The sequence below is a fragment of the Maylandia zebra genome, linkage group LG6 (assembly GCF_041146795.1).
Source record: "Maylandia zebra isolate NMK-2024a linkage group LG6, Mzebra_GT3a, whole genome shotgun sequence".
NCBI classification, from domain to species: Eukaryota; Metazoa; Chordata; class Actinopteri; order Cichliformes; family Cichlidae; genus Maylandia; species Maylandia zebra.
This window is the reverse complement of record NC_135172.1, coordinates 33,942,567-33,968,680: the sequence shown is the minus strand read 5'-3', so window position 1 is coordinate 33,968,680 and position 26,114 is coordinate 33,942,567. Positions and strand designations below refer to the sequence as shown.

Sequence of the window (26,114 nt, the reverse complement as noted above, 5' to 3'; positions counted from 1 at the left end):
AGTATTTCTGTGTAAAAATGCATTTATTCTGATCAGTGACTCCCATGAAAACTTGATTTTTAAGTATCTCACACACAATGCATCTGGTAAAAAATAAAAAGCTGAGTAGAATCAAAATTACATTCTTTTCACACACAAACATCAGAAGAAGAAAAAAAAAGGCCGATCTGATTCCCCAGAAGCCAAAATGTCAGAAACCAAACATGCATGTAACAATCCTGATATATACACATGAACTTACATTCACATACATCCTGCATGTATACAAGTCTAAAAGAGAACTGACACGCGTTTGTCATCATTAATCACTAAAAATAATCCCTCATTCTTGTTCTGCATTTTTATTTGTAAGTATGTCAGCTGTCCTTTAATGGCACATAACAATAAATCAGTAACCTCTCAAAGAAAAAGAAAAAGATCCCTAAGGCTATAACCGAGGAAACACTTGGAGTGATGACAATTAAAATCGCTGTTACGATGGCAGGATCTGTTGAGGACAAATAAGCCAGCAACACTATTGCACAATGTTATCCCCTGTAAACCAGCAGTCAAAGAAGTTACACAGCTCAATTGTTAAGTGTTGTTACACTATTGACCTTCAAAGGTAATGACACCTTTGGTGAAAATTTCCCAAAACCTTTACACAGTTTCAGAAGTATGGGACAGTACAACAGGACAACATTTCCTCGATGGCTTGTGGTAAGATCTGACGTTAAAGGCACTAAATGACAGAAATGACTAACTAACCTAAACTTCCTAAACCCTTTACTCATCTGGTTACCCTTAAGGGTGTAACAATGTTACTTATTGCTCACAAAGAAATGTGGAACAAGGTCTCAGAAATTAAATACAACTCCAGCAGAATTTATTGTGACTGTTTGTGTCCATGTGGATTATAAGAGCAATAATACACAATAGTAATAATTTGAATGGGTAACCAAATGCCTTGTTCTCAGCTGATTTTCTTCCCGGTCTGTCATGTATTACTTCAAAACAATCCCTCTATGTGCGGACCCTCCGCTTATCATCAAACAGTTTGCGGACTGTGTAGACCTGTGAACAAAGATGGCAGGATATCAGGTTTGAAAAGTGTCTGCCTAAAGTACAAAACAAATCATTTTCCCTTATTGAGGTTGTGAAGCTGAGATGTTTATTTACCTGTGTAAGAGCCACGCACAACATCACCACCACGCTGGCACACGACCAGAACGAGACTCTCCACAGGTTATCTTCCAAAAGGTTTCGGTCCCGTGCCTCGAAAGCGCGCAGCACCGTCTGCATCTGTCGGCTGCGCTCCAAGCGTTTGTAAAGAGATTCCATGGATTCCTGAGGGGAATGAAGCCCGGCATGAAAACATGGATAGCAACAGGGAGCAAAGATTTAAGGGATTTGAAAAAGAAACGAGAGGGGAAAAAATGACAGGCTATGCTTGGTCTCAAAAGTACCGAGCTTTCAATTGTGTAGTTGGTAAAGTGGAAGAAATAGAAGTTGCAAATGGCTTAATGACTTTTCTAAACTTCCATTTTGGTGTCAAAACAGAACTTAGAGATGCGTTTTCTGTGCCGTTTCAGTTCATGTCAAATGTAAGTTTGTCAGCTAGAAAACCCATAATACGTCATGCAGCAATCGTGTGGTTTAGTTTAACTAGTTTGACTTGCCAAGTAGGCAATGATTTTCCAGCAGGTGCATCAGTATTTAAGTCTTCAAAACTGGCAAACACTGTGTAAAGATTGAAGCAGATGTTATTTGACATTTTCTATATCGTCGGCAAAATCCCACAAAAACAAAACAAAACCAAGAGTGTATTAGTTTGTCTTTTAAAACTTTCCCACTTCCCCTGCCTGTCTGTGTCTCACAGCTCAAGCATAATTTGTTCGAACTGAATATCAAAGAATGACAGGTAAAAGACATATGATTTCCTTTTCTAAAAACACTATCCAAGTAGAGGCTAGTAGCAGAAGCATACTAGTATGTGTAGTAAGTGTTGGTCGAAAGCAGCTGGACATCTTTCAGGTTTTTGAAAAATCACCTTTCAACTAAAAGGCCTTTTCAGTTTCATAAGCTGTACTTGCATATATGGGACTCTCCATCATCTCTAGTGGGGTTAAATAAAATAGTTTGAAATGTGTTCAAAACCCAAACGAAATTCAGTTCCCTTTTACTCAAATACTTTAATGATCTGATCACTTCACAGATGAGTGTCAGAGTATACGCTGCTTCAGACACATGGTTAAGTTGTGGCTAATTTCTAAGTCTGTATAACCACCATGGAAAGTTGCGTCGTAAGTCAACTGTAAATCAACTGTAAATGACCACATGATCACATGTTAGAAAGGCTTTATTAAGATGTGATCAAGTCATTCATCTCTCAGTGTCGCATCTTCCCGTCCTCTTCTCACCCACTGTTTCTCTGTATGATGGTTGCTTTTTATTTTCTCCTCCCTTAATATCCGGTGAGGTAAAATAACGTAAATAAATAACCATTTGTCATAGTGTGCATTTCCCTTGCATATATAATTTTGGAGCCTGTGAAATATTTATGTAATTTATACCATTTTGAGTTTCTTACAACATGCTTAGTGTGAAGCAGATGTTACACACTAAAAGCAAAGTGTAGTATTTCTAATGAAATGATTTTTTTCCTAAACAGTGTAATGTAATTTTAAAAGAGGACGCCAGTCAAAGAACACTAACACCAAGTGGCAAACACCAGGGCTAAGTAACGAAGCCAAGGCAAAATAGTGCCAAAAATAGTCAAATTCCTCTTTAAGCCACTTGAAGCTCCAAAAGAGAGTCAACACAAAAACTCGCATGTTAAAATGTCCAAGTTTACACCATTAAAAAGCATGTTTACAGTGACTTTGGTCTCTATGAACAGTTTGCCCCATTTGTCACAACTAAACTAACATGGATTTTTTTTTTTTTTTAATATTCTTTCATGATTGTGTCCATGTGAACTAAGAGGCACGCCGACACAGGCTAATCTGTAGCTCCAGTGCTTCACTTGGTCCGCTACGCTGTGTTTGTGCTTTTTTCGCCATTTTTGGCAAATTTTTAATAGACTGTATGGCAAATACTATGTCTGCCTGTGAGACCATCCAAGAAGTTGGTTCTCCAGTTTTTATGAGTGAATTTCAAGTATTTCACTTGGCTTGTAATTAGCTATAATTGGTAGGCATATGTGTGTTGGTGTGCCACATGCGTACTCCGTATTAACACAGTTGCTAACCAAGCTTGCTGGTGGTAGCCTATAACAGAGCACTAACAATCTCCTGCCCCAATATGGTGAATTTAAGCCTCAAAAACAAACAGACAACATTTGCAGGTGTCCAAAATGCTTTGAAGCTTTAAACCGATTAGTTATGTCTATAACTTCTGTTCCCTGAAGGAGAGGAACGAGGTACAACACATAAGTATGGGATATCACGCCCTCGCGTGTCCTGGCTGAAGAAACCTTTATTCACGCCTTTACGGCAGATGACGTGTGATGACACGCGCAAGGCCCCGCCCGCACATATAGCCGCTGCCATCACCGTCATCCCTCAGTTCGATAGCCGCTCTTCACCGAGCCAACTGCTCAGTGGGGCCACCCTGTGTTGTACCTCGTTCCTCTCCTTCAGGGAACAGAAGTTATAGACATAACTAATCGTTCCCTTTCAGTCGATTCACTCGGTACAACACATAAGTATGGGACCTATATACACGCCCCGCAGAGCAGCCACCGAACCGGAACGGGACCACCACATCCTTAGTGAGTGGTAGACCCAGCAGAAAGGACAGCATGAGCCACCGAAGGGGCTGTAACGTCCAACCGATAAAACCGCACAAAAGTGTGCGGCGACGCCCAATTAGCCGCTGCACAAATATCAGCCACAGGCACCCCTCTAAAAAGAGCCCATGAGGTCGCCATCCCCCTGGTGGAATGAGCTCCCACCCCGTGGGGCAACGCAAAACCTCCGGTGCTGTATGCCAGCGAGATAGCTTCCACAATCCAGTGGGACAGCCTCTGTCTGGACAGAGCTCTACCTCTATTCGGATTAGCGAAGCAGACAAACAACTGGTCACACAAACGCACATCCCGAGTGCGCTCAATGTAGGTGCGTAGCGCACGCACCGGACAAAGAGAATGCACCCTCCTCTGCTCCTCAGATTCAAAAGGAGGGGAGCAAAAGCTCAGCAACTCAAACTCCATTGAACTATAAGATGCAGGCATGACCTTGGGAAGATAGGCGGCATTCGGACGCAATACGACCTTGCGGCCATCAGGAGAAAACTGTGTGCAGGCAGGATGCACAGACAGCGCATGAAGGTCCCCCACTCGCTTCGCCGAGGCCAAAGCGAGAAGTAATGCGGTCTTATACGAAAGAAGTTTCATATCTACCGACTCAACGGGTTCAAACGGAGGGCCACAAAGGGCCTCCAGCACCAAAGACAAGTCCCAAGCCGGGACACTGGACTTAAGCACGGGCCTCAGCCGGCGAACCCCTTTCAGAAAACGCACGGCGAGGGGATGCGCACCTGGTGTCACCCCGTCAAAACCGATATGACAAGCAGATATAGCCGCTAAATAAACCTTGATCGTTGAAAACGAAAGGCCTTTATCCAACAGCTCCTGCAGGAATGTCAAAACATCCACAATAGAGCACTGAAATGGGAGAGTGTGGCGGTCCTGGCACCATCGCTCGAAGGCTCGCCATTTGTAAGCGTACAAGCCTCTAGTAGACGAGGCCCTGGCGCTCTGAATCGTCGCTACCACACTAGGTGGCAGACCCTTAGCAACCAAGTTTAACCTCTCAGCAGGTAAGCATGAAGGTGCCACAGATCCGGGCGCGGATGAAACACTTCCCCCCCCGCCTGAGAGAGGAGATCCCTGCGGAGAGGAAGCTGCCAAGGACTTGCTGCAAGCAGGCTGATTATTTCTGCATACCACGACTTCGCGGGCCACCAAGGGGCCACCAGGATCAGAGAGAGGGAATGCCGACGCACCCTCTCCAGAATTGGAGATATCATTTCCACTGGGGGAAATGCATACAGGAGCACGTCTGGCCATTGGTGCGCTAGCGCGTCCAAGCCCAAGGGTGCATCGTGGTCGATTATGGAGAAGTACAGGGGGCAGTGAGCATTCACCCTGGAAGCAAAAAGATCTATTTGCGCCTCGCCAAATAGATCCCAAATCTGAGCCACTATTGAAGGGTGTAACCTCCATTCTCTCACCAGAGGACCCCCCCTGGAGAGAAGGTCCGGCCCCAGGTTCAGGTGGCCCGGGACATGGGTGGCTCTTAGAGTCAGAAAATGAACACTGCACCATAACAGCAGAGAGCGAGACAGCTGCAACAGGGGAAGAGAGCGTGTTCCTCCCTGCCTGTTTATATAAGACACCACTGTTGAATTGTCCGTCCTGACTAAGACATGCTGGCCCTGCAGGACTGGACGGAAACGCTTTAGAGCTAAGAACACTGCCAACAGCTCTAAGTGGTTGATGTGCAGCTGGCGCTGAGCCGCGGACCAGATCCCTCTCACTGACGCACCCTCGCACAGCGCTCCCCACCCACTTAGGGAAGCATCTGTGGACACCACCTTGCGACACAACACCCTCCCAATCCGAGAGCCCTGGTGCAGTAGCCCGGGCTCCCTCCAAGGACGGAGAGCTAGCATGCAAGACGCAGTTACCGGCAGCCTCCTCCGGAGGTGACGCGAAGCACACAAACGGTGAGAGAGAGTCCAGCGTTGAAACGCTCTCATTTTCAACAGCCCAAGCGGCACTACGGCGATCATAGATGCCATCATGCCCAACAAGCGCAATATCGTCTGGAAACGCAGTCTGCGTCCCAGCTGAAATTGAGCGAGGCAGCGATGAAACGCGGCCACTCTGTGCTCTGACAACCGTGCGCGGCTGGAAAGAGAGCATATTTCCAGACCGAGAAAAGCGATCTGTTGACCTGGGATTAGCGAGCTCTTCTGAAAGTTCACAGAGAACCCCAGTGTCTGAATGTGTGACAGAACCCGCGACAGCTGCGTCTCCGCCTGTTCTCTGGAGCAAGCCACGAGAGCCCAGTCGTCCAGGTAGGCCAAGATGCGGATGCCCCTCTTCCTGAGGGGCGCTAGCGCTGCCTCGGCACATTTCGTAAAGGTGCGGGGAGCGAGCGACAGCCCGAACGGCAGCACTAGGTATTCGTAGGCTACGCCCTCGAACGCAAACCTCAGAAACTGCCTGTGTTTCGGGTGTATAGCGACATGAAAATAAGCATCTGTTAGATCGATTGTCGCAAACCAATCTCCCGGGCCGACTGCACTCAGGAGCTGTCTGAGTGTTAGCATCCTGAACCTGTACGTTCGCAGGTACGTGTTCAAGACTCGCAGGTCGAGGATGGGACGAAGCCCTCCCCCTTTCTTCGGAATGACAAAATAACGGCTGTACCAACCTTTGTCCGTCTCCGAAGCGGGGACCACCCGTATTGCTCTCTTCTGTAATAGCGCCTGTATTTCCTCTCTGAGTACCAAGGCTGCCTCGGGGTTGACAATCGTGTTCACGTCTCTTTGGAAACGAGGCGGCTTGACCCGGAACTGCAACCGGTAACCCATGGCAACGGTTTGCAGCACCCACGGAGAGGGGGCGCAAGCGCGCCACTGAGGGAAGTGAGCAGCCAGCCGGCTGGCCTGCAGCACTGACGGCGGGGCGCCGTCGCCCCCCAGTGTGTCTGCAGGGGACTGCATCCCCTGCCTGACCTGGCTCATTTCGCCTGCAGGTTGAGCATTTGAGATTGTTTGAGAGTAAACAACACTCTTTATTGATTGCAACATGGGAACATGTACATTTATACATTTTGTTGGGTGCACCTTTTCCGGGGCATAACAATGAAAAACAGCGGGAACACTCGATGTGGTCGCTTGAACATTCAACACATCTGAACCGTGTGCAGGGGTTATGTGCTTGGGAGACCGCGATAGGGAAGTGCAGCGCCTTCTGGGGCTGACAACCTGAACAGAACTTAAGCGGCACCTCTTGTGCGGCAACAGAGGGGTAAGAGCAGCGTCTCCCTGCGTCTCCCGGCCTTTGCCCCAGGCCGACTGGCGTGGAGCTCGGGCCGGAGTACGTGCTCTCGCCGGCGGCCCTCCCACTCCAGCAGTGGGCGCCGGTCTCTTGCCAGCTGTCAGAGGAGCGGCGGGCCTGTGAGAGCTAGCAGTGGGCTTGGGCTGGCGTCTGGGGATGATGTCGCGCAGAGCTTCCGTCTGCTTCTTCCTCAGATCGAATCTAGCCTGAATGGCTTCAAGTGAATGTCCGAATAACCCAGCCGCAGACGCTGGTGCGTCCAGATACACAGCTCTGTCTCTATCAGGGACGTCGGAGAGGGTCAGCCACAGGTGCCTCTGCGCCACCACTGTCGAAGCCATCCCTCTGCCCAGGGAGAGCGCTGCACAGCGAGACGCACGGAGGATGTAATCCGTGGTGACTCTAACCTCGTTAAGAAGAGGTGACAGCGGGCTGTCCTCCGGAACCAGCGATCCAAGCTCCGCCAGGCACATTGCTTGGTACGTCTGGAGCATGGTGACGGAGCTCATGGCTCGAGCGGTGCCGGCCTGAGCCCGATAAATCTTCTCCAGCTGCGAGGCCGAGAATCTGCAGTGCTTGGACGGCAGAGTTGCGGGGCCACCGACACCATGGTTATGGGACGGGGCCAGATAAGCAGCCAGAGACGGCTCCATAGGGGGTGGGTTAGCTAAACCAGCTCCCTCGGCGCCGTCCAATTCCATGTACTGTCCATAGCCGGGCACAGTGACGCGGGTAGACAGAGGTTTGTCCCATGACGCTGTTAGCTCGCAGAGAAAGTCTGGGAACATGGGGAGGCAGTTTTTGGCCGTTGCGGGCTCCGGTGGAAGGAAAAAACCCGCAAACCGCGACGGCTTCCGAGCTGGTGGAGGAGAGGGCCAGTCCACCTGCAGCTTCTCAGCGGCACGGCGAAACAGGGAGAAAAGAGAGGTGTCATCGTGGCCGACCGGCGCAGCAGCGGCGGCATATTGGGTCGACAATGAGCTCTCCTGCTCATCCTCCGACAAACCATGGATGTCCAGGCCGATGTCCAGCACGTCATCGTCTTCCTGGGGAGCGCTGGCGGGCTTCAACCCAGGCTGAAGCCCGTCAGCGCTCCTGCATGGTTCCGGTCCGTCATCGGCTAACCCGTCAACGTATTCCATGTGGTCAGCCCAGCTAATCGCGGGGACATCGACCTGAAAATTTTCGTCTTCGGACTCGGACGAAGCCGGGGCTCCAGACTCGGAAAGAAGAGGGTCATGCCGTGCGACAGCCGAGCGTCCCAGCACTCTTTCCACAAACGTCACCCGTCTTTCCAGGGTCGAGCGTCGGAGCTGGCGACAAAACGCACAAGCTTCGGGCTCCGTCAACGCTCTCCTAGCGTGGACGATCCCCAGGCAGACAGGGCAGGCATCGTGCTGGTCGCTGTCGTGCAAAGAGAAACCACATCCCTGAGGACAGGGGCGAACAGAAGATTTCTGCTTTGCTCGCTTCGGTTTGGAGTCCATTCCCAAAACGCAAAGCGAAACGCTGCACAAGAAAAACTTGAAAATAGCGCTCCGCGGGCAGCCTACGCACCAGCTGGGCGGTGGAGGCTAACACCAACAGGGGCAGTTAAGCTAGGTTCAAGTTGGCAGACAACGGAGCTAACTAGCAGTAGCTAGCTAGCCCAACTCAGCAGAGGTGTTCTCAGCGAGGTGAAGAGCGTAAGAACTGAGGGATGACGGTGATGGCAGCGGCTATATGTGCGGGCGGGGCCTTGCGCGTGTCATCACACGTCATCTGCCGTAAAGGCGTGAATAAAGGTTTCTTCAGCCAGGACACGCGAGGGCGTGATATCCCATACTTATGTGTTGTACCGAGTGAATCGACTGAAAGGGAACCAGACACTGCAATGGATGACATCACAGTGTCTACATTACCCACAAACTGGGACTAAATTACTAATTTTACTAATAACTTATTAAAGTAAAGGGAAGAGGATACAAACAGTTAAGGTAAAAAAGAAATTAAATAACAGTAAATTACTATAAAAATTACAGTATTTATGTGAACGAATCAAAAACCGTATCCTTTTGAGTCAATGAAAAGCAGCTTTCCAGCATGCATGAGTTTACGCCGTGAATCAGTAAACACACTGTAAATATCATGATGACAGTTTTGAGTATTCACTGTGTGTTTTATGATTCACTTGAATTTATTTTTTTAATGATGACTCATTTTCAAGTGGACTGAGTGAGGATGTCCAAACTTCCTCGCTTGGGAACTATTTTTATAACAACAAACGACACACTCTGAAGAAAGTTTCTGTAAAACCAGACGAGGTGTGTGGAACTGATGACAAAAAAAGCTGCGGCGTTTTTAAATTCCTAGTGGTGACGTTAATTACGCAATAAGGTATCAATGACAGTAAAAGGATTTTTATCAGTGGAACAAATGATGCAACTTGCCCTTTTTCTGCTTGAATTCAAAAAGCTAAAACTCACCCTGATGTCTTCCAGTTTGTATTCAAGAAGGCTTCCCTCAGGCTCCTCTAAGCCCGCCCACTCATCATCTCCTCCCACATCTCCTCCTTGGCCCTCAATAATGATCTCAAAGAACACCATCTTTTCTGAGAAGCGACTGAAGCTGTTGTCAAAACAGATTTCATAGTCTCCCTCCTCTGTGGGCTCCACCCTGAAAGAACAGAGAATGCAAATATCAAATATAAACTAAGTTGTAATAACCCACAGGGTATATATGAAGAATGATCACAGATTCAGGCCACTTACACGTGGACTCCATCAGAGCGTCGTGACTCATATATGAGCCGGATGCCCTGAGGGGAGACTACTGTGAAGTCTACATCCATACCAGCACCTGCTATTACCTGGAAAAATAGACATTCACATAAGCACATTGTGCACCTTCAAATTCAAATGTCAAACATTTTGCAGTAAAAGAAAAGTCTCTAGCCAAACTAATACTAACACTTTCAAGAGGGACTCTCCCACTAAACAAACAACAGGTTGACTTGTATTACTTCCTGTCTTAAAGCCTTACAAGGTGCTGCCTTGTTTGGACAGTCATAAAGGTAATATAATGCCTTCCTCCATGAATCAGCAACAAGTTAGATCAGTGACTAAATCATCTAATTAGAACAATATAATTTCACAACATTGGGTCCCACATTGTTTTTTGTATATTGTGCAATTTGTAATTTTTCTGCAGCATACAACTTTTAATACCATGCCCAACAGTTACTTTTCTACTTCTGTGTTCAGCTGATTTTCCAACTGGTCTCTGTTGTTATATTTACATAATCTTTTTTTTACATTATTGTTTGCATTATTGTTGAGATACTGTTTAATATTTCTGCCGTTTAATGAGATTGGTGATGTTGCTGATTCTTTGCAGTCTGATTTTACACAGCAAACAATGAATCCTAAGAAAATAGAGCTGCTCATTTAGAGCAAAGACTACTGCATATTCATAATTATTTTGGTCATGATTCTTAAACACTTTAACTCACAAACTTCTTTTTTTTAAAAAAAGGAAAACTTCACTGTTTCTTCTTTCTTTCTTTTTGCATCACACAGAATCACAATGAATCAGTATGAAGAGACTGTCTGAACTGAGATCTGAGTCACTGTCAGTTTTACACACTTCTTACTGGCATAGACATTTCCCATGGGGGTTGTTAGACCATGGTTTTACTAGTTCTAGTATTAGTCCTAGTACCAGCTGGGTCAAGAACTACAGCGAGTTGGCATCACGGGTTTACCTCGAACAGCAGGATCTGAAACCATCAGACACGTGACTGATTAAAATCTTTTATGTTATTTCCGGTACGCTATTTTTTTTTATCATTGATCTGTACAGGGAAAGCATCTGACTTTCGGGAAGCACCTTATTTATAAAACGGTGGCAGATAAATTAGATTTGATTTGACGTGTTGGTTTGGTTTGACTTGCTTACCGTTTCAGGAAAATGTGGAACAAAAGATGCATTGGTAATAACTTATTATTCTTCAATGTGACGTTAATGGTGGCTTATTAAAATACCTGCACAATGCATGCATGCATGCCAGCTAACGTTAGCTGAAAGGAGTGACGCAAGGCATCTACAACATGTTCCGCTATCGCTGCTATTATGAAATAAACTGTGTAGACATTGAGTGGTTATTTCTTCGGACCCCCCATACACAGTTACCTGATATTCGACCTCCATCGTACCGTTCTTTACTGCGTTTTGAAAGAAACACTCGGATCTTCCTGCTGGCAACAGAAACGTAAACTCGCTGTCTTGGCTCTGACCGAAACAGCTCACAGACCCTGCATACCACACAAAGACTGCTGCAAACACAAGCAGCCGTCCTCTGTTTCTAGATTTCCTCCAAAGTGCATCCATGGCGAAAATATTATTGGAAAAACACAGGGCTATCTAAGTTGAGCCATCTCCTTAGCATCCCCTCTTCCGCAGCAGAACTTTACGATGCCGGGATTGGGTGGAGGCCCGCAATAGATGGTACTGCTACGGGCCAATCAGAGAAAGAAGAGTAGCAGTCTTCCTCCAATCAGTGAGGGCTGAGGTCTTCGCTGAGTCAGCTTGTACATGCTCTACTCACAGGACTCCGGATGCAGTGACAAATGCGACCTAGTCAGTAGGCGCGCTCCCGGAGATGGGGGAGAACAACGCAGTATGGGAGTCTATGTTAAATCCAGATAAATGAACTCTAAACATTGCCATAAAAAACACTGTGTATGATTTTAGGGCTCATGCAGTCGGCACCAGAGCATGTGAAGTGGGACAACCAACCAACCAACTTTGACAAGGAGACATTTAGCTCAGCTCAGTTGAGTAGACATTTGTACTGACACATGCTACCATACAAAACAAAAGTTATAAGCCTATATCTACAGTAAAATAAATATATAAATAAAGTGCTGCAAGGGACAACCTTTAATCCTCATGATAGCCCATATACTGACCCACTTTTACAGGCTGTACAACCAATGTATGAAATAAACCGAATATACATCCTGTATGGGTAATCACAACCATACTGTGCTTATGGAGAAATATTATTTAAGGTACAAAAATATCCCTCATATAGTATACTGTGCAAAAGAAGAGAAATATTTTCTCAAGGTGCCGACATGGATTAATGAAGTTGGAGTCGCCGACTGTGAGTGTAGAACATCCTCAACACATTTTCGTTTGTTTTGTAATTTCTGAGTGAGATCATGTTTCATAGCTGGACTCAGAAGCTGGTGAATGTATCCAAAGAGACAACTGAAAGATACTTTTCAAAGTCTGTCTTGCAAAGGTCAATGCAGTCCAGAGTTAATGTCCTCTTCATCATGCTAGTTTCCACGGTTGTTGTGAATGCACTAAGCTATTATTAATCGAATAATAAAGATGATCTTGGGTATTCCCACAATGAGGTGTCAGTGATGAAGTTTTCACTACCAAACTGTGTGACTTAGTTTTACTCATAGATGTAAAAGTGTTCTCAGTAGAATTCAGCCGAGCGGGCACAATGGTGTTTGTTTTTGACAGGCCTAGACTCCACGGGCCTGTACATAACATCAACACTGTACACACACCCAGGGAGCTAAATCAGGATCAGTGTAACTTCCTTCTTACTGGAAAGACATCATCCCCGGTTTTCCAAACCACACTGAGCTAAGATGGTAAAGCGCCTGATCTTTGCTGACGTAATTCCCAGTGTTTCTCATAAAAAGTGAGATATCAACACTGAGAAATATTGCTGAAATTGCATTTATTTTTCTTAAGAACTCTCAAGCTGTTCACCGCCTGTTTTGGATGGTTTATTAAATGCAAACACTTTCACATGTACTTTTACGATCACACAAAAAAGGAGGGATTTTTGCTTTTGTGGGGTTTTTTTTAAATAGGTTATTATGCTATTGGTTTACTTATTTGGGCCACTGAACATTTATTTGGGCTATGTGTGGTCCCTAAATTAATAAGACTTTGACAGTAGTAGTTCTAATGCCTAAATAAGATGACAAATGTTTTATCAAAATATACTTACGATGGATAAAGTAAAAGTACTCATTATACAGAATGGTCCTTTTCAGAGTTTCATGCAATACAGTGGGGCAAAAAAGTATTTAGTCAGCCACCGATTGTGTAAGTTCCCCCACCTAAAATGATGACAGAGGTCAGTAATTTGCACCAGAGGTACACTTCAACTGTGAGAGACAGAATGTGAAAAAAAAATCCATGAATCCACATGGTAGGATTTGTAAAGAATTTATTCGTAAATCAGGGTGGAAAATAAGTATTTGGTCAATAACAAAAATACAACCCAATACTTTGTAACATAACCTTTGTTGGCAATAACAGAGGTCAAACGTTTACTATAGGTCTTTACCAGGTTTGCACACACAGTAGCTGGTATTTTGGCCCATTCCTCCATGCAGATCTTCTCGAGAGCAGTGATGTTTTGGGGCTGTCGCCGAGCAACACGGACTTTCAACTCCCGCCACAGATTTTCTATGGGGTTGAGGTCTGGAGACTGGCTAGGCCACTCCAGGACTTTCAAATGCTTCTTACGGAGCCACTCCTTTGTTGCCCGGGCGGTGTGTTTTGGATCATTGTCATGTTGGAAGACCCAGCCTCGTTTCATCTTCAAAGTTCTCACTGATGGAAGGAGGTTTTGGCTCAAAATCTCACGATACATGGCCCCATTCATTCTGTCCTTAACACGGATCAGTCGTCCTGTCCCCTTGGCAGAAAAACAGCCCCATAGCATGATGTTTCCACCCCCATGCTTCACAGTAGGTATGGTGTTCTTGGGATGCAACTCAGTATTCTTCTTCCTCCAAACACGACGAGTTGAGTTTATACCAAAAAGTTCTACTTTGGTTTCATCTGACCACATGACATTCTCCCAATCCTCTGCTGTATCATCCATGTGCTCTCTGGCAAACTTCAGACGGGCCTGGACATGCACTGGCTTCAGCAGCGGAACACGTCTGGCACTGCGGGATTTGATTCCCTGCCGTTGTAGTGTGTTACTGATGGTGACCTTTGTTACTTTGGTCCCAGCTCTCTGCAGGTCATTCACCAGGTCCCCCCGTGTGGTTCTGGGATCTTTGCTCACCGTTCTCATGATCATTTTGACCCCACGGGATGAGATCTTGCGTGGAGCCCCAGATCGAGGGAGATTATCAGTGGTCTTGTATGTCTTCCATTTTCTGATGATTGCTCCCACAGTTGATTTTTTCACACCAAGCTGCTTGCCTATTGTAGATTCACTCTTCCCAGTCTGGTGCAGGTCTACAATACTTTTCCTGGTGTCCTTCCAAAGCTCTTTGGTCTTGGCCATGGCGGAGTTTGGAGTCTGACTGTTTGAGGCTGTGGACAGGTGTCTTTTATACAGATGATGAGTTCAAACAGGTGCCATTCATACAGGTAACGAGTGGGGGACAGAAAAGCTTCTTACAGAAGACGTTACAGGTCTGTGAGAGCCAGAGATTTTCCTTGTTTGAGGTGACCAAATACTTATTTTCCACCCTGATTTACGAATAAATTCTTTACAAATCCTACCATGTGGATTCATGGATTTTTTTTTTCACATTCTGTCTCTCACAGTTGAAGTGTACCTCTGGTGCAAATTACTGACCTCTGTCATCATTTTAAGTGGGGGAACTTGCACAATCGGTGGCTGACTAAATACTTTTTTGCCCCACTGTATATTACTGGGCCATGGTTACTGATTAACTAACATCTATCTATCTATCTATCTATCTATCTATCTATCTATCTATCTATCTATCTATCTATCTATCTATCTATCTATCTTTACAACACTGTAGCCTCCTATATCACAGAAATGCCTCGTAAGCTATGACTACATTAAAAACTGTACTTTAGCGATGCTATTGAGTAACTGCACCTAATTACAGCTCACCAGTAATTCTCATTATTTCATCTAGTGACATATTAACGGTACAGTGTTCTAGTACTTTGGTGCCACCTCAGTGCTTTTTCCATTTCATGGTTTCAGTTGTTCTTTTTTTCTTTTTTTAATAAACGAATCAGTGAACACTATAAACTGAAAAACAAAACTGAAAACCAACTTTTATTTTTCACAGAAAGCCGTCTCACATTTGAAGAACAAGAAGGGTTTTTTTTTTTAGTAAACTGGCCAATCAGCAAGCAAAGCCAGTATTCAACATTTCTTCCAAAGTCTAAATAAAACCTAATGATCATTATTATTGGTGTCATATGCAGCAGTGTCTGTCCTTCTCTGACAATTCACTTTTCGATTAAAAAGTATTGGATATCGACACACTTTGGTTATTTTTCCCATGTACACCACCACAGTGGATTTATAGTCAAACATTGAGGGTGGCTGTAGCTCTGAAGGTCTCCGGAGGTCCATGATCAGTAACGTACAACTCTATAAGCAGTCTATAATCTACTTAGACACTTGTGAAAGTCTATAATGAAGAGACTCCTTCATGAAAATATGGAGGGTTTGCAACAACATACAAACCACTAGTTACAGTGGTTAAAAAGAGATTTCTTAGATTAGAAATGACCAGTTAACATATAAAAGAGCCTAGACCGTTCTGGAAAAAAAATTGACAGATGAAACCAAGTTTAACATGTACCATAAATATGTGAAGAAAAGGCTAGAGAAGGAAAGGAACAACTCCTGATCCAAAGAATCCCATGTGATCTGTCAAACATGGAGGAGGCCACGTTATGATGTTTGATTTAAAATGTATCTAAGAGTTCTGTCCTTAATATTTACATAACCTGGAAGGGAAAGTCTGCAGATTTATAATACGTTTACAATGTCTGTCCTGCACCAAGGCAGACAGTTTTTTATGTTTACTAAATAGAGTGATTGTGTGAAACAGTGCTGTTACATTTGCAGACATGGTTTACCACTTTACAGTCTGTATAATCAGCACATTTGGTTTCAAGGAAAATGGGTAATTTTCTGGGTCTCGGAACTTCTGAAATAGGACACAAACTGTGACACTCCTTGACACATCCATCTCTGTCTGTTGCCCTACTTTGTGCTCTTTTAGTACCAACCACAGCCCAAACAAATGTTTTCCCTAGATATAGATATAAATTATTTTTACGCAAATAAGCATCAAAGATGATTGAAGTAGGCAATGCACATAATGAACCATTACAAATGGAAATTACAAAAAAGAAATGGCTCATGTTGAAATAAACGCATTCATGTATTCTTGTTCAAAATATCGACTCCTCATTTGTTAAACTTATATCACCCGTTGATGTTAATTTCATTATTTTGTTTTATTTTAATATGTTCAGCATAATTAGTTACTGCCTTAACAAGTATGGCAGCACGTTATATTAAAGCTCAGTAATAAATAAAATAATAGGTAATATTAGGGTAACAAGGCAGAAACAAGAATTTCATAAAGTGGTAATTTCCACATTTTTACATTATTATTATTACATTATTAAGTTATTACCACTCAATTAGCAAAGTTATAACCAGTTAATATCCAAGTAATACCATGGTAGCAACAGTGGTTACAGATGGGTAATATTACACATGTCAATATCAGAGGTGTGGACTCGAGTCACATGACTTGGACTCGAGTCAGACTCGAGTCATTAATTTTATGACTTTAGACTTGACTTGAAAAAATGTTCTAAGACTTGTGGCTTGACTTGGACTTTTACACCAATGACTTGGGACTTGAATTGGACTTGAACCGGTTTACTTGAAAAGACTTGATATTTTACCCCAAATATAAAATTTAACATGCATATTATATAGAGATTGAAAATGTGACGTCATTCACGGGTAGAACCGCAAAGGATTCTGGGAACTCGTGGCAAGCGGTACTAGCGCACGCAGGCTTTCAATTAAAATCAGTTAAACAGCGATAAAAAGAAACACAAAAATGTCAAGAAGCTGTTGTATTATTAACTGCAATAGCCGGTCGCATGACAGCCACGGGAAGCCGACGGGTAAAGAGATCGGTTGTTATCGGATTACGTCGTTGAAGAGAAATTGTTCAAGCCATGTTTCCGAAGTAACAAAGACGCGACGGATGGCCTGGATTGCAGCCATTCAAAGAGCAAATATAACGTCCCAGAACACTCCAGCTCACAGGTTAGTCTGCTCCAAGCATTTACACGAAGGTCAGTGTTTTTTAGTAGTTAATACGTCATTTTCATAACATAATTAGTGATATAGGTTACAAGCAAGTCTGGCGCTGAACAGAAATTGTCGCGCTATGCTCCTTTATTTATTGTGCATAAATAGTGAATTGTCCTGACACAATATTGCGTTTCGCTTCTGTTATTATGGTACATTGACAAAAACATATACTTTTATTCACAGGATAAAACAGGTTTTTTGTATCACTAATTGCCCAGTGCGATTACAGACTGCGGTAAAGTGAGCCGTCATTTGTGAGCCGCGGTCAAGCCAGCCGCCTCCTATCCGCGCGGTGATTACAGCATACAATATTGTTGTCACTGCTACATTTCTGTAACGCTACCAGAAATTATTTCCACTACTAATTAATTACCGTTGAGCTCAAAGGTCCTATTAATAAACGGTTAAGGAATGTGTATTTATGACGACAATTTGTGAGACTGGTAAACTTATGATACGTACGATGGTCTTTCGTTCTACACGGTGCATTTCAAGGTCCTGCACCCATCCGTCGGTAAACTGTACCTGGGCTTGTTGCAGTGACCTGAAAAGTTACTAAACTTCATGAGTGTATGCACTCACTCCAAGAACCGTATGATTATAAATATGCATATAAATATGCTAAGATGAGATAGCTGACTTCATCTAACTAGCAAATGTTGTCCAGGCTACGTTGGTGATAGTTTTTTTTAATGTGTATGATATTTTTGTCATGCGATTTTAAAGCCGGTCCTACAACCGCATCCAAGAATAACATGCAGCTTATCTCAGAACTGTCGGTGAAAATAATTCTTGGAGCTAGGTTTAATTGAGCTGCATTTTAAAGAGGTGCAATTTCACAATTTGTGTATATTTTCTAAGTTCACTATTTTGTCATGTGTTGAGAAAAACACAGATTTTAAAATTACATGGTCTAATATTTACATTTAGCATAACTGCAACATTATTTTTTCTTTTTTTTTTTTAAAGACTCGAAAGGACTTGAAATTCAAAGTTTCAGACTTGTGACTTGACTCGGACTTTTACACCAGTGACTTGAGACTCGACTCTGACTTGCCTGACATTACTTGAGACTTGACTTGAGGATAAAGACTTGCGACTTACTTGAGACTTGCAAAACAATGACTTGGTCTAGAGCTGGGCGATATATCGAGTTTTTAAAACATATCGATATATTTTTATACGAGATATAAGATGTGACAATATCCTTTATATCGATATAGTCTATGTTACGTTATAATTATAGTTGTGGAGCCGCAAGTTTGCCTCTCTTTCGTCCACTTTTGTCTCTACGCAACGTTACTCCGCCTCGCCTTCACTGAAGACAACTCCCCCTCCTACCCCATCGCTTCACGTGCAGGCAGCGACAAGACGGACACGGCAAATCTCCGTTAACGAGTTACTGCGCATCGCCCCATGCGTGGGGCTGGACGGCGTCAACGTGCTAACGAGCTAAACATGCTAACGAGCTAACCGCGCTAACGAGCTAACCGCGCTAACCCTAAAATCCTTTCATTCTCTCAAAAGTTGATAGCGCGCCTTATGTATGAATTCTGGTTGTGCTTGGTGGCCGCGAACCGATTTTATGTGGTACACGGCGCTCAGCAATCTGTCAAAAATGTTTGAGTACGACTTTGGTAAGCTACGGAGCTGCACCGCTTGATAGATTGTCGGCGCATTACGGCTACCGAGGAGCTTCGCGGAGTGATACGTACTGTGCATCAACGTAATATTACCGTATTGTGTGTGTATAAGGACCATAAACGGCACCTGTAAGAGACGTGGTTATGAAGCGGATTTCAAACTCCAGGCTATCAGTCACACAGTAAAACTTGGGAACAGAGCAGCTGTAAAATCTGTCTGTCTTTGTTATTACGCTCAGCGTCTTTTAGTTTACATTTTGACTGCACAATTGTGAGCTCTTTGTTTAGCACAAAAACAACCTTGTTTTCTTTAATTTATGGAGCATTATTATTTAATGAATGCTCATAATTTAATTTTGAGTAATTTTTCATGTACATCTGTGCTGTATGTTAATAAAAGTGCCTGTGTGACATCTGGGACACAGCTTTGACTAAGAACTCTTTTTGTTCTTACTTTATGGCTTAAAAAAAATATCAAGATATATATCTTATATCGCCATCCAGCTAAAAAATATCGAGATATGAATTTTGGGTCATATCGCCCAGCCCTAACTTGGTCCCACCTCTGGTCAATATGTCATATGTCAATTTATTTAATTTATGAATAATAAGGGCCCATGGATTTGATTTCAAATATCCATCTATTTTCTTCCGCTTATCCAGGGCCGGGTCGCAGGGGCAGCAGCCCAAGCGGAGAAGCCCAGACCTCCCTCTCCCAAGCCACCTCCCCCAGCTTATCCGGGGGAACACCAAGGCGTTCCCAGCCCAGCTGGGAGATATAATCTCTCCAGCGTGTCCTGGGTCTGACCCGGAGAACCTCGCCCAGGAGGCGCCCAGGAGCCCCTCCCAAATGGCCGAACTTCTCACCCTATCTCTAAGGGAGAGGCCAGCCACCCTTCGGAGGAAACCCATTTTCGCCGCTTGTATTCGTGATCTCGTTCTTTCGGTCACTACCCACAGCTCGTGACCATAGGTGAGGGTAGGGGTGTAGATTGACCGGTAAATTGAGAGCTTCACTTTTAAGCTCAGCTCTCTCTTCACCACAACAGCGCCCGCATCACTGCAGCCGCTGCACCAATCCATCTGTCGATCGCCCACTCCCTTCTCCCATCACTCGTGAACAAGACCCCGAGATACTTAAACTCCTCCACTTGGGGCAGGGTCTTGTCCCTAACCCGCAGTGGGCACTCAAATATTAGATTTCAAATATGTATTTAAAATCAACTGGTTTAAGCAAGCATGGATCTATTAGGGAAGGCAAAAAGGAGGCAAAAAGTGGCTAAAGTTAGCAGGTGGCACCCCACTTCTTCTTTGTCTTTATCTATGGATAAATACAAAGCAGTCCACTGAATTAAATCCACATTCTAACTACTGCTGTAGAACTGCATGGTACTTACCATGCAGTTCTACAGCAGTAGTTAGAAACCTTTATATTTTTCCTTAAGGTATATTTAGAGCTGTGTCTCATGTAGTTATTAACTCAAACCACATACTATTAGCTTGCACAACTGATAGAGTAGCTAAAAGTAGCTTAGCAGCTAACTTTAGCTGAGTAGCTAATATTAATTAAAGCTGAACCACATTAAAGTAAAAACAAAAGGTTGCATAAAAGTAAGGTTGTTGTGAAATAAGCTGCCAATTATTATTGTAAATATGAATAGAGAACTAGATGTTGTTATACGTTCAGATAATACCGATATAAAGTCGCTAATGTTATTAAGAGTATTCATTAAAAAATGAAGCACTCAAGGTTCAACAGTTTAGGTGAGGGGATTAGAGGTGTGGCGTTCTCAGAATATAGCTATCCAACCAAAGCACTAAATTTCAATGTTTTCCAATTTGTTATTTTGAGCAGAAAAGTAAAAAAGATAAATTATGCAATATGTTGCCTAATCTCTTAAGTACATCTACAGTAGCACAGTTTGAAGCTGACTAAACACTGTAAGCTGACTAAAGCTCTAGATTCCCCCCCCCCCCAGATGATTGAGACTCCAATTCTATTGTTTAAGGGATTCTGTAACATTGTAGATACTGCAGAGTTTTTAATTTCATTTTCAAATCTCATTTACTTAAAAGTAAATGCAAATATTGCAGTTACACTCAGAGTATTACCGAACTTACATTTTTTCTCAAACTAAATGCTTCCTCTTCAGTGTCTGCACTCCCTGACATTTTGTTTCCTGACCCATTTTCTTTCATTGCACTGTGCTGCTCTTGATAATTTCCTTGCATCTCATCTTAAGAGCCATTAAGTTACAGCGATGATTCAATTCAATACATTATTCAATGACTACCATTTTTATGTATTGTTACAGTATTAAGTTATAATTTGCTTGTTAGTGTGAGTGCTAATTTGTCCTTTAATTTCTTAGTAATACAGATTTGTTGAAATTTATTTCAATGAAAGTTATTTGGATTGTGTGTATTCCTGACCAGGAATTCCCTGCTTACAGGGGGATTGTACATGCTGGGTTTGTGTAAATCACAAAGTTCTGCCTTAACTTTCTCTCCCACTTTCTGAATGTATCAGTAGGTTTCCTACAGTAGGTTTTATTTCTCTTAATGTGTCTAAAACTAGTCAACTTTATACTCTCTGAAATAAAAGAAGTTCCTTTAGTCTTGCTTTTTTGTTTGTCTTAGCACTTTTACTGTAACTCACCACTGGGTCTGTCAGAGTCTGTTCATTTTGTCATTCATGTTGGACTGAGCATGCAACGACCACAACAACTACAGTCAGGCCTTCCTTGGCAGCAGACTTGTCTCTGCCCTCCTTGCAACTTGCAAGTGCCCTGTGCACACACTGCATATCTCTGTTTGTGTGTCTAAATGTATGTGTCTGAAGTAGTAATTTATATTGCAAGTCAGTAAGTGTGTGTGTGTAGTTTCACCATATGGAGTATGTCACGTCAAACTTTCCCCTCCTACAGCAGAAAACAGATTGTAAAAATACTGGTTTCAGGTTATGATAAAGAGGATACCAAAAAGACTGTTTCTTCATAACATTAGAGACAGTGTTTAAGCAGCAGGGAGAAAAAGAAAGCATTCAGTACCACAATTCAAAACGAGGATTGCATTATGAAACAGGAAATGCGAAAGAACAAAAAAAAAAAAGAACCATAACCAACACAGACTGCCTGCATTTCTGTACTCCTACTTAGCTGTCCACATTTACATGAAGATGAATCACACTTTCAGGATGTTAGATAATAAAAGTAAATACATTTAAAAAATGACATGTCACTAAAACATTTTTTCAAAGGAAAAAAGTGAGAACTACATCAATACTACTTACAAAAGTGAGGAAAAAATGTCTCGTTGTCTCACTTTTTCCAAACTGCTGCAAACCATCAAGCTCAATCACTGCAAGCTGTTGCTTGTTGAAAAAAAAAAAGAAAAGAGAAAGAAACACCGCAAGTTCCTCAAAATGAAAATAAAAGCAAGTTGCTTAATCCACCTGAGACACCTAGAATACAGAAAGAAATTTTATGTGTGAAAGGGGGGGGTTTAATGCAAGATTATCACTTACAATGTGGGTGATAGTGCAACACTGTGGTGGGAGGGCTGGGTAGTGGTCAAGAGTGCGGATGTGTGTTACAACTTGCCACCCCAGCTCATCTGGTTTTGCTGTACTTAGTTTAACATCACACTGCGTACTTGCTTAGTATTAGAAATGCTATAAATGTGCATAGCTAGATGAAGCGACTTTCTTAGAAACTGATAAAAAAAAATCTAAACAACTTAAAACCAACATCGACTGTTCAATAAAACATCAAGAACAGTGAGGCAGAAACTAAAGAGTAAGAAAAGGAAGTGTCAGCTGTGATGATAACTATATTCAGCAGTTGTAGGGAGTGCCCCACACACACGCACACTACTCACTCTCTCACTCTTTGTCTCTGTGTCTTTGCTCCTTCCCCGTGTCATCTTCATTTCCTCCTTATATGAGCTGAAAAGCAATATTTGCGATAGTTGACAGCAGGCAAGCGGACACTAGAGGTTGGACTGAGTGCCAATATCTGCTCCGAGAGAAAATATCTAGAGAGGGAAAAAAATTTAATAAATGAGTCAGTAGCGTAGTTCAGAGAATGTTGTTAGGTCTATATTTTTGAAATGCGTTAAGAATACATTTGCTATTAAATATCCCAAACGAGCTTCAGAGGACTGTGTAGAGACTACACTGGATGGTTGGCTGAGCGGTGGAGGAACATTTAAATCCAAGGTAATTTCCCTTTCCCTTACAAGAGTTTTGTTTTTATTATTCTTTCATTTGATTGACAAGCTGTCTTTCACTGTGCTGTTCAAGTAGTCGGGATATGAAGAAATCACATTGTTTTCAGAAACTGCTTGCATCATGGCTACTTAACCTAAATAGACCGTAAAATAACTGATTTGTTTATGTGTAGATTGTTGCTTTGTCACACATTCTTTTTTTAAATATTTCCTGTCCGATCTTCCTTTTCCCCCCATTTCTTTACACTCTACTGTACAACTTTTTTTCCTTCAGTATCTCCTTTGACCTTTACCCTTAACATCTTAGGTTGTCTCTGATCTGGTGGGATGTCAGAGGGCGGCGCAGGTGCCTGCCCCCAGGTGTTTGTGGTGGACAGTCAGGCCAGCTACATTAAAATGCCCCCTGAAAGGAAACCAAGGTGGGGGAGTCAGCTCCAAAAGTTTCTTCTCTTGCTGGTGGGACTGGCCATGTTGGGAATAATCGTCGAGGGATTTTTAATCTACAAACTTTACCAAAGGACAGAGGTGAGGTCTGTGTGTGATTGCGTACATGTGTGCTGTAAGAGAGAAGAGAGAAGTGTCAGTGCTTGGACTGACTGGAAATTCCTTCTCTTTAGAATTTCCCTGCTTGCCCCTACGTCATATTGAGACATGTCATTGCAGGGCTAAATGCGTTTCGGTGTGGGTCCTCGTTTGCTCTTTAAGCTATAGGTCGATAGTGACACGTTTTTCAACTGGACTCTTTCTCTAGTTGTACTTCCCTTTATTTGTATCTCAAGCACAAAGCTGCAACATTAACTTCACTTTTTTTAAAGACAGTTTCATAATGCTGTTTATTATTCACCTGCCTCTCACGTGTTATGCCCTCTGTTTGTATATAATATGAACTGCACTTAAAAAATCAAACCTAAGATCTCAGGTTTTATTGAAAATATTATTGTTACATTTAGGTTACTATTGAAAAAAATATTGGAGTATGTGGTTTCATACAAAAATAATCTAATGTGTAAAACATTACTTGTATATATACATATATATATATATAATGTATTTGCAGAATTTACATTTAGTGTGCATGTGTTTTTCCATACATCTCTAAAGGACACCTTCCCTTATTGCATGAGGTTCCTACATTTTGACAAACACACAAAGATTTTCACTCAGTATTTGTTGTGTTGTATTTATCTTTCCTTCCCTGTAGGCTTCTTCTTCTAACCATGAGCCTGACCTTAAGAACCGGACAAACCCCAAGCCAGAAAGTCTGGTGGGAGGTATTGAGATGCCCATTCTTAACATGATTCATTGATAATTCATGATCTGCATAGAAGACTGTCTGTGAAGGGAAGCCAGAACAATTAAATCATCATATAATTTAGACCATTAGACTGCTAACACGTTGAAATTTTGTATTGTTTTCCCCCACAACTTCATCTTAAGAATTTTATGTGTATATTTAAAAATGTTTTTTTACACTGGTTGATCAATTATAGTTGATCTGCCCTTGCTTTCTTGAACAGGTAGGAAGATGAGCAGAGATGAGAGGAGACCCTTTGCTCACCTGCTGGGTAAGAGGCTCCCCTCATCACTCAAACATGAACACTGCATATGAGCTCTTCAGATAAATTATGGTCCAAGCAACTGCTTTCTCTCTCTTTATCCAAGGCTCCAATAAGCCGGGGACGAACGATATAGTGCAATGGGCAAAAGAGGGTGACGCAGTCACCCAAGACATGACGTATAAAGAAGGCCGACTGACAGTAGAAAAGGAGGGCTACTACTATATCTACTCCAAAGTGATTATGAATGCAGCAGAAGAGTGTTCACTTAGCCAGCACAAAGTCCTGAAGGAGACCAAAGCCTATGATAAGCCTATAGAACTTATGCAATCAAAAAGGTACTCTTTCTTTCCTTTCTTTCCTCTCTCCCATTGTTATTGGTGTGCTTATTTGTGTGTTGCCTGTCTGTAATTTTTATGTTTGTGCTGAGTTGATTTAAATGTGACACCTATCATATTTTTCTTCTAGTATTCATTGCTCAACCTCAAAACCTCATTTGAAGCCTCCAGAGGCTTCAGAAGATTTGTGGAACAGTTACCTGGCTGGGATTTTCCAGCTGCAAGTTGGAGATGAAATTTATGTGACACTGAAGAATATAACGAAGATTCATGGAGGGTCTACTCTTAACTTTATGGGGGCCTTTATGGTATATCCCTAAAGACACGTGTGTGCCAGTTTATCTTATTCTATTTACTCAATGTTAATTTTACACCATCTGTTTGGATGATTTCTATGTATAATATATGCACAAAATAGATAATATATGCTGTACCCGGTGTATGTATTTGGATCACCAATGAAGAAATAACATTTTGTTGTTTTATAAAAAAGTATCTGATATTCAGGTTATATAATGCTATTTTTGCAATGTGGTTTCTTGTTTAAAATAAATAATGTTTTTTTCATCAAACAAATTGCAAAGCAGTATCATATCCTGATTATGACACACAACAAGAACAACGAATAAGAAGGTATCTCATAAGTGAAAGAATGAGATGCGGCAGATTTTTTTCTTGTTCACATATAAAACTGTGTGAACACTCATAAAATCATTTGGAAACAGCTTGGATACCTTAAACACACTGTGATGAACCACAGACAACCCACATTACATAGCTGCATATTGAGAGATGCAACAAACACCAATTTCTGCAAGGCACTATATGTGTGTGTGAAGTGCAGGATGTGGTTGAGTAAGGATGCAGTGAGGAGAAAATGGGGGAGGGAGTGGAGTGGGGGGGGGGGGGGGGGGGGGGGGGGTATCGAGATGCTGGGTCTAGTGTTCCTGACTCAGCTACTTTCACACTTTAGGGGAAAGTTTCACATCACTGAAGCAGTTTCAAGTGGAAAGAAGTAAACCATATAGATAGTCAATGAGGGTTCAATAGCCAAAAATGGCTGCTTCCATGGCAGTAGAGTGGAAAGACAGAAAAATGAAAGTGTGTGATGTGGAGTGAGAATAAAACTAAAGCACATGGACT

The 26,114-nt window shown here is 42.8% G+C and overlaps 2 protein-coding genes across 3 annotated transcripts; one reads left to right on the top strand and one right to left on the bottom strand.

Annotated features, from left to right (window-relative positions):
- Nucleotides 1-4: 4 nt before the first annotated feature.
- On the bottom strand, nt 5-11,519 carry tmed1b (transmembrane p24 trafficking protein 1b). The gene is made up of 5 exons (XM_004539097.3): nt 11,222-11,519; nt 9,802-9,899; nt 9,517-9,706; nt 1,159-1,326; nt 5-1,053 (listed from the first exon to the last, which is right to left on the bottom strand). The coding sequence occupies exons 1-5, from the start codon at nt 11,417-11,419 to the stop codon at nt 1,003-1,005; spliced, it is 705 nt and encodes a 234-aa protein (XP_004539154.1). The 5' UTR covers nt 11,420-11,519; the 3' UTR covers nt 5-1,002.
- An 11,282-nt stretch (nt 11,520-22,801) lies between these two features.
- Nucleotides 22,802-25,535, top strand: LOC101485665 (TNF superfamily member 14). 2 transcript variants are annotated; one of them, XM_004539098.5, is made up of 6 exons: nt 22,802-23,066; nt 23,385-23,602; nt 24,279-24,348; nt 24,595-24,642; nt 24,740-24,971; nt 25,102-25,535. In XM_004539098.5, the coding sequence occupies exons 2-6, from the start codon at nt 23,405-23,407 to the stop codon at nt 25,289-25,291; spliced, it is 738 nt and encodes a 245-aa protein (XP_004539155.2). In that variant the 5' UTR covers nt 22,802-23,066; nt 23,385-23,404; the 3' UTR covers nt 25,292-25,535. The 2 variants fall into 2 exon arrangements, with proteins under 2 accessions (XP_004539155.2, XP_004539156.2); XM_004539099.5 differs by having other exon boundaries at nt 23,352-23,602.
- Nucleotides 25,536-26,114: the final 579 nt, after the last annotated feature.

Excerpts from the sequence above, each read along its gene's own strand:
- LOC101485665 (XM_004539098.5), top strand. The coding sequence starts at position 23,405 with ATGTCAGAGGGCGGCGCAGGTGCCTGCCCCCAGGTGTTTGTGGTGGAC. Across the intron at positions 24,643-24,739 it reads ACCCTTTGCTCACCTGCTGG|GCTCCAATAAGCCGGGGACG; the intron begins GTAAGAGGCTCC and ends TCTTTATCCAAG. Across the intron at positions 24,972-25,101 it reads GAACTTATGCAATCAAAAAG|TATTCATTGCTCAACCTCAA; the intron begins GTACTCTTTCTT and ends TTTTTCTTCTAG.
- tmed1b (XM_004539097.3), bottom strand. The coding sequence starts at position 11,419 with ATGGATGCACTTTGGAGGAAATCTAGAAACAGAGGACGGCTGCTTGTG. Across the intron at positions 1,327-9,516 it reads ACAAACTGGAAGACATCAGG|GAATCCATGGAATCTCTTTA; the intron begins GTGAGTTTTAGC and ends CATTCCCCTCAG. Across the intron at positions 1,054-1,158 it reads TGTGCGTGGCTCTTACACAG|GTCTACACAGTCCGCAAACT; the intron begins GTAAATAAACAT and ends CTTTGTTCACAG.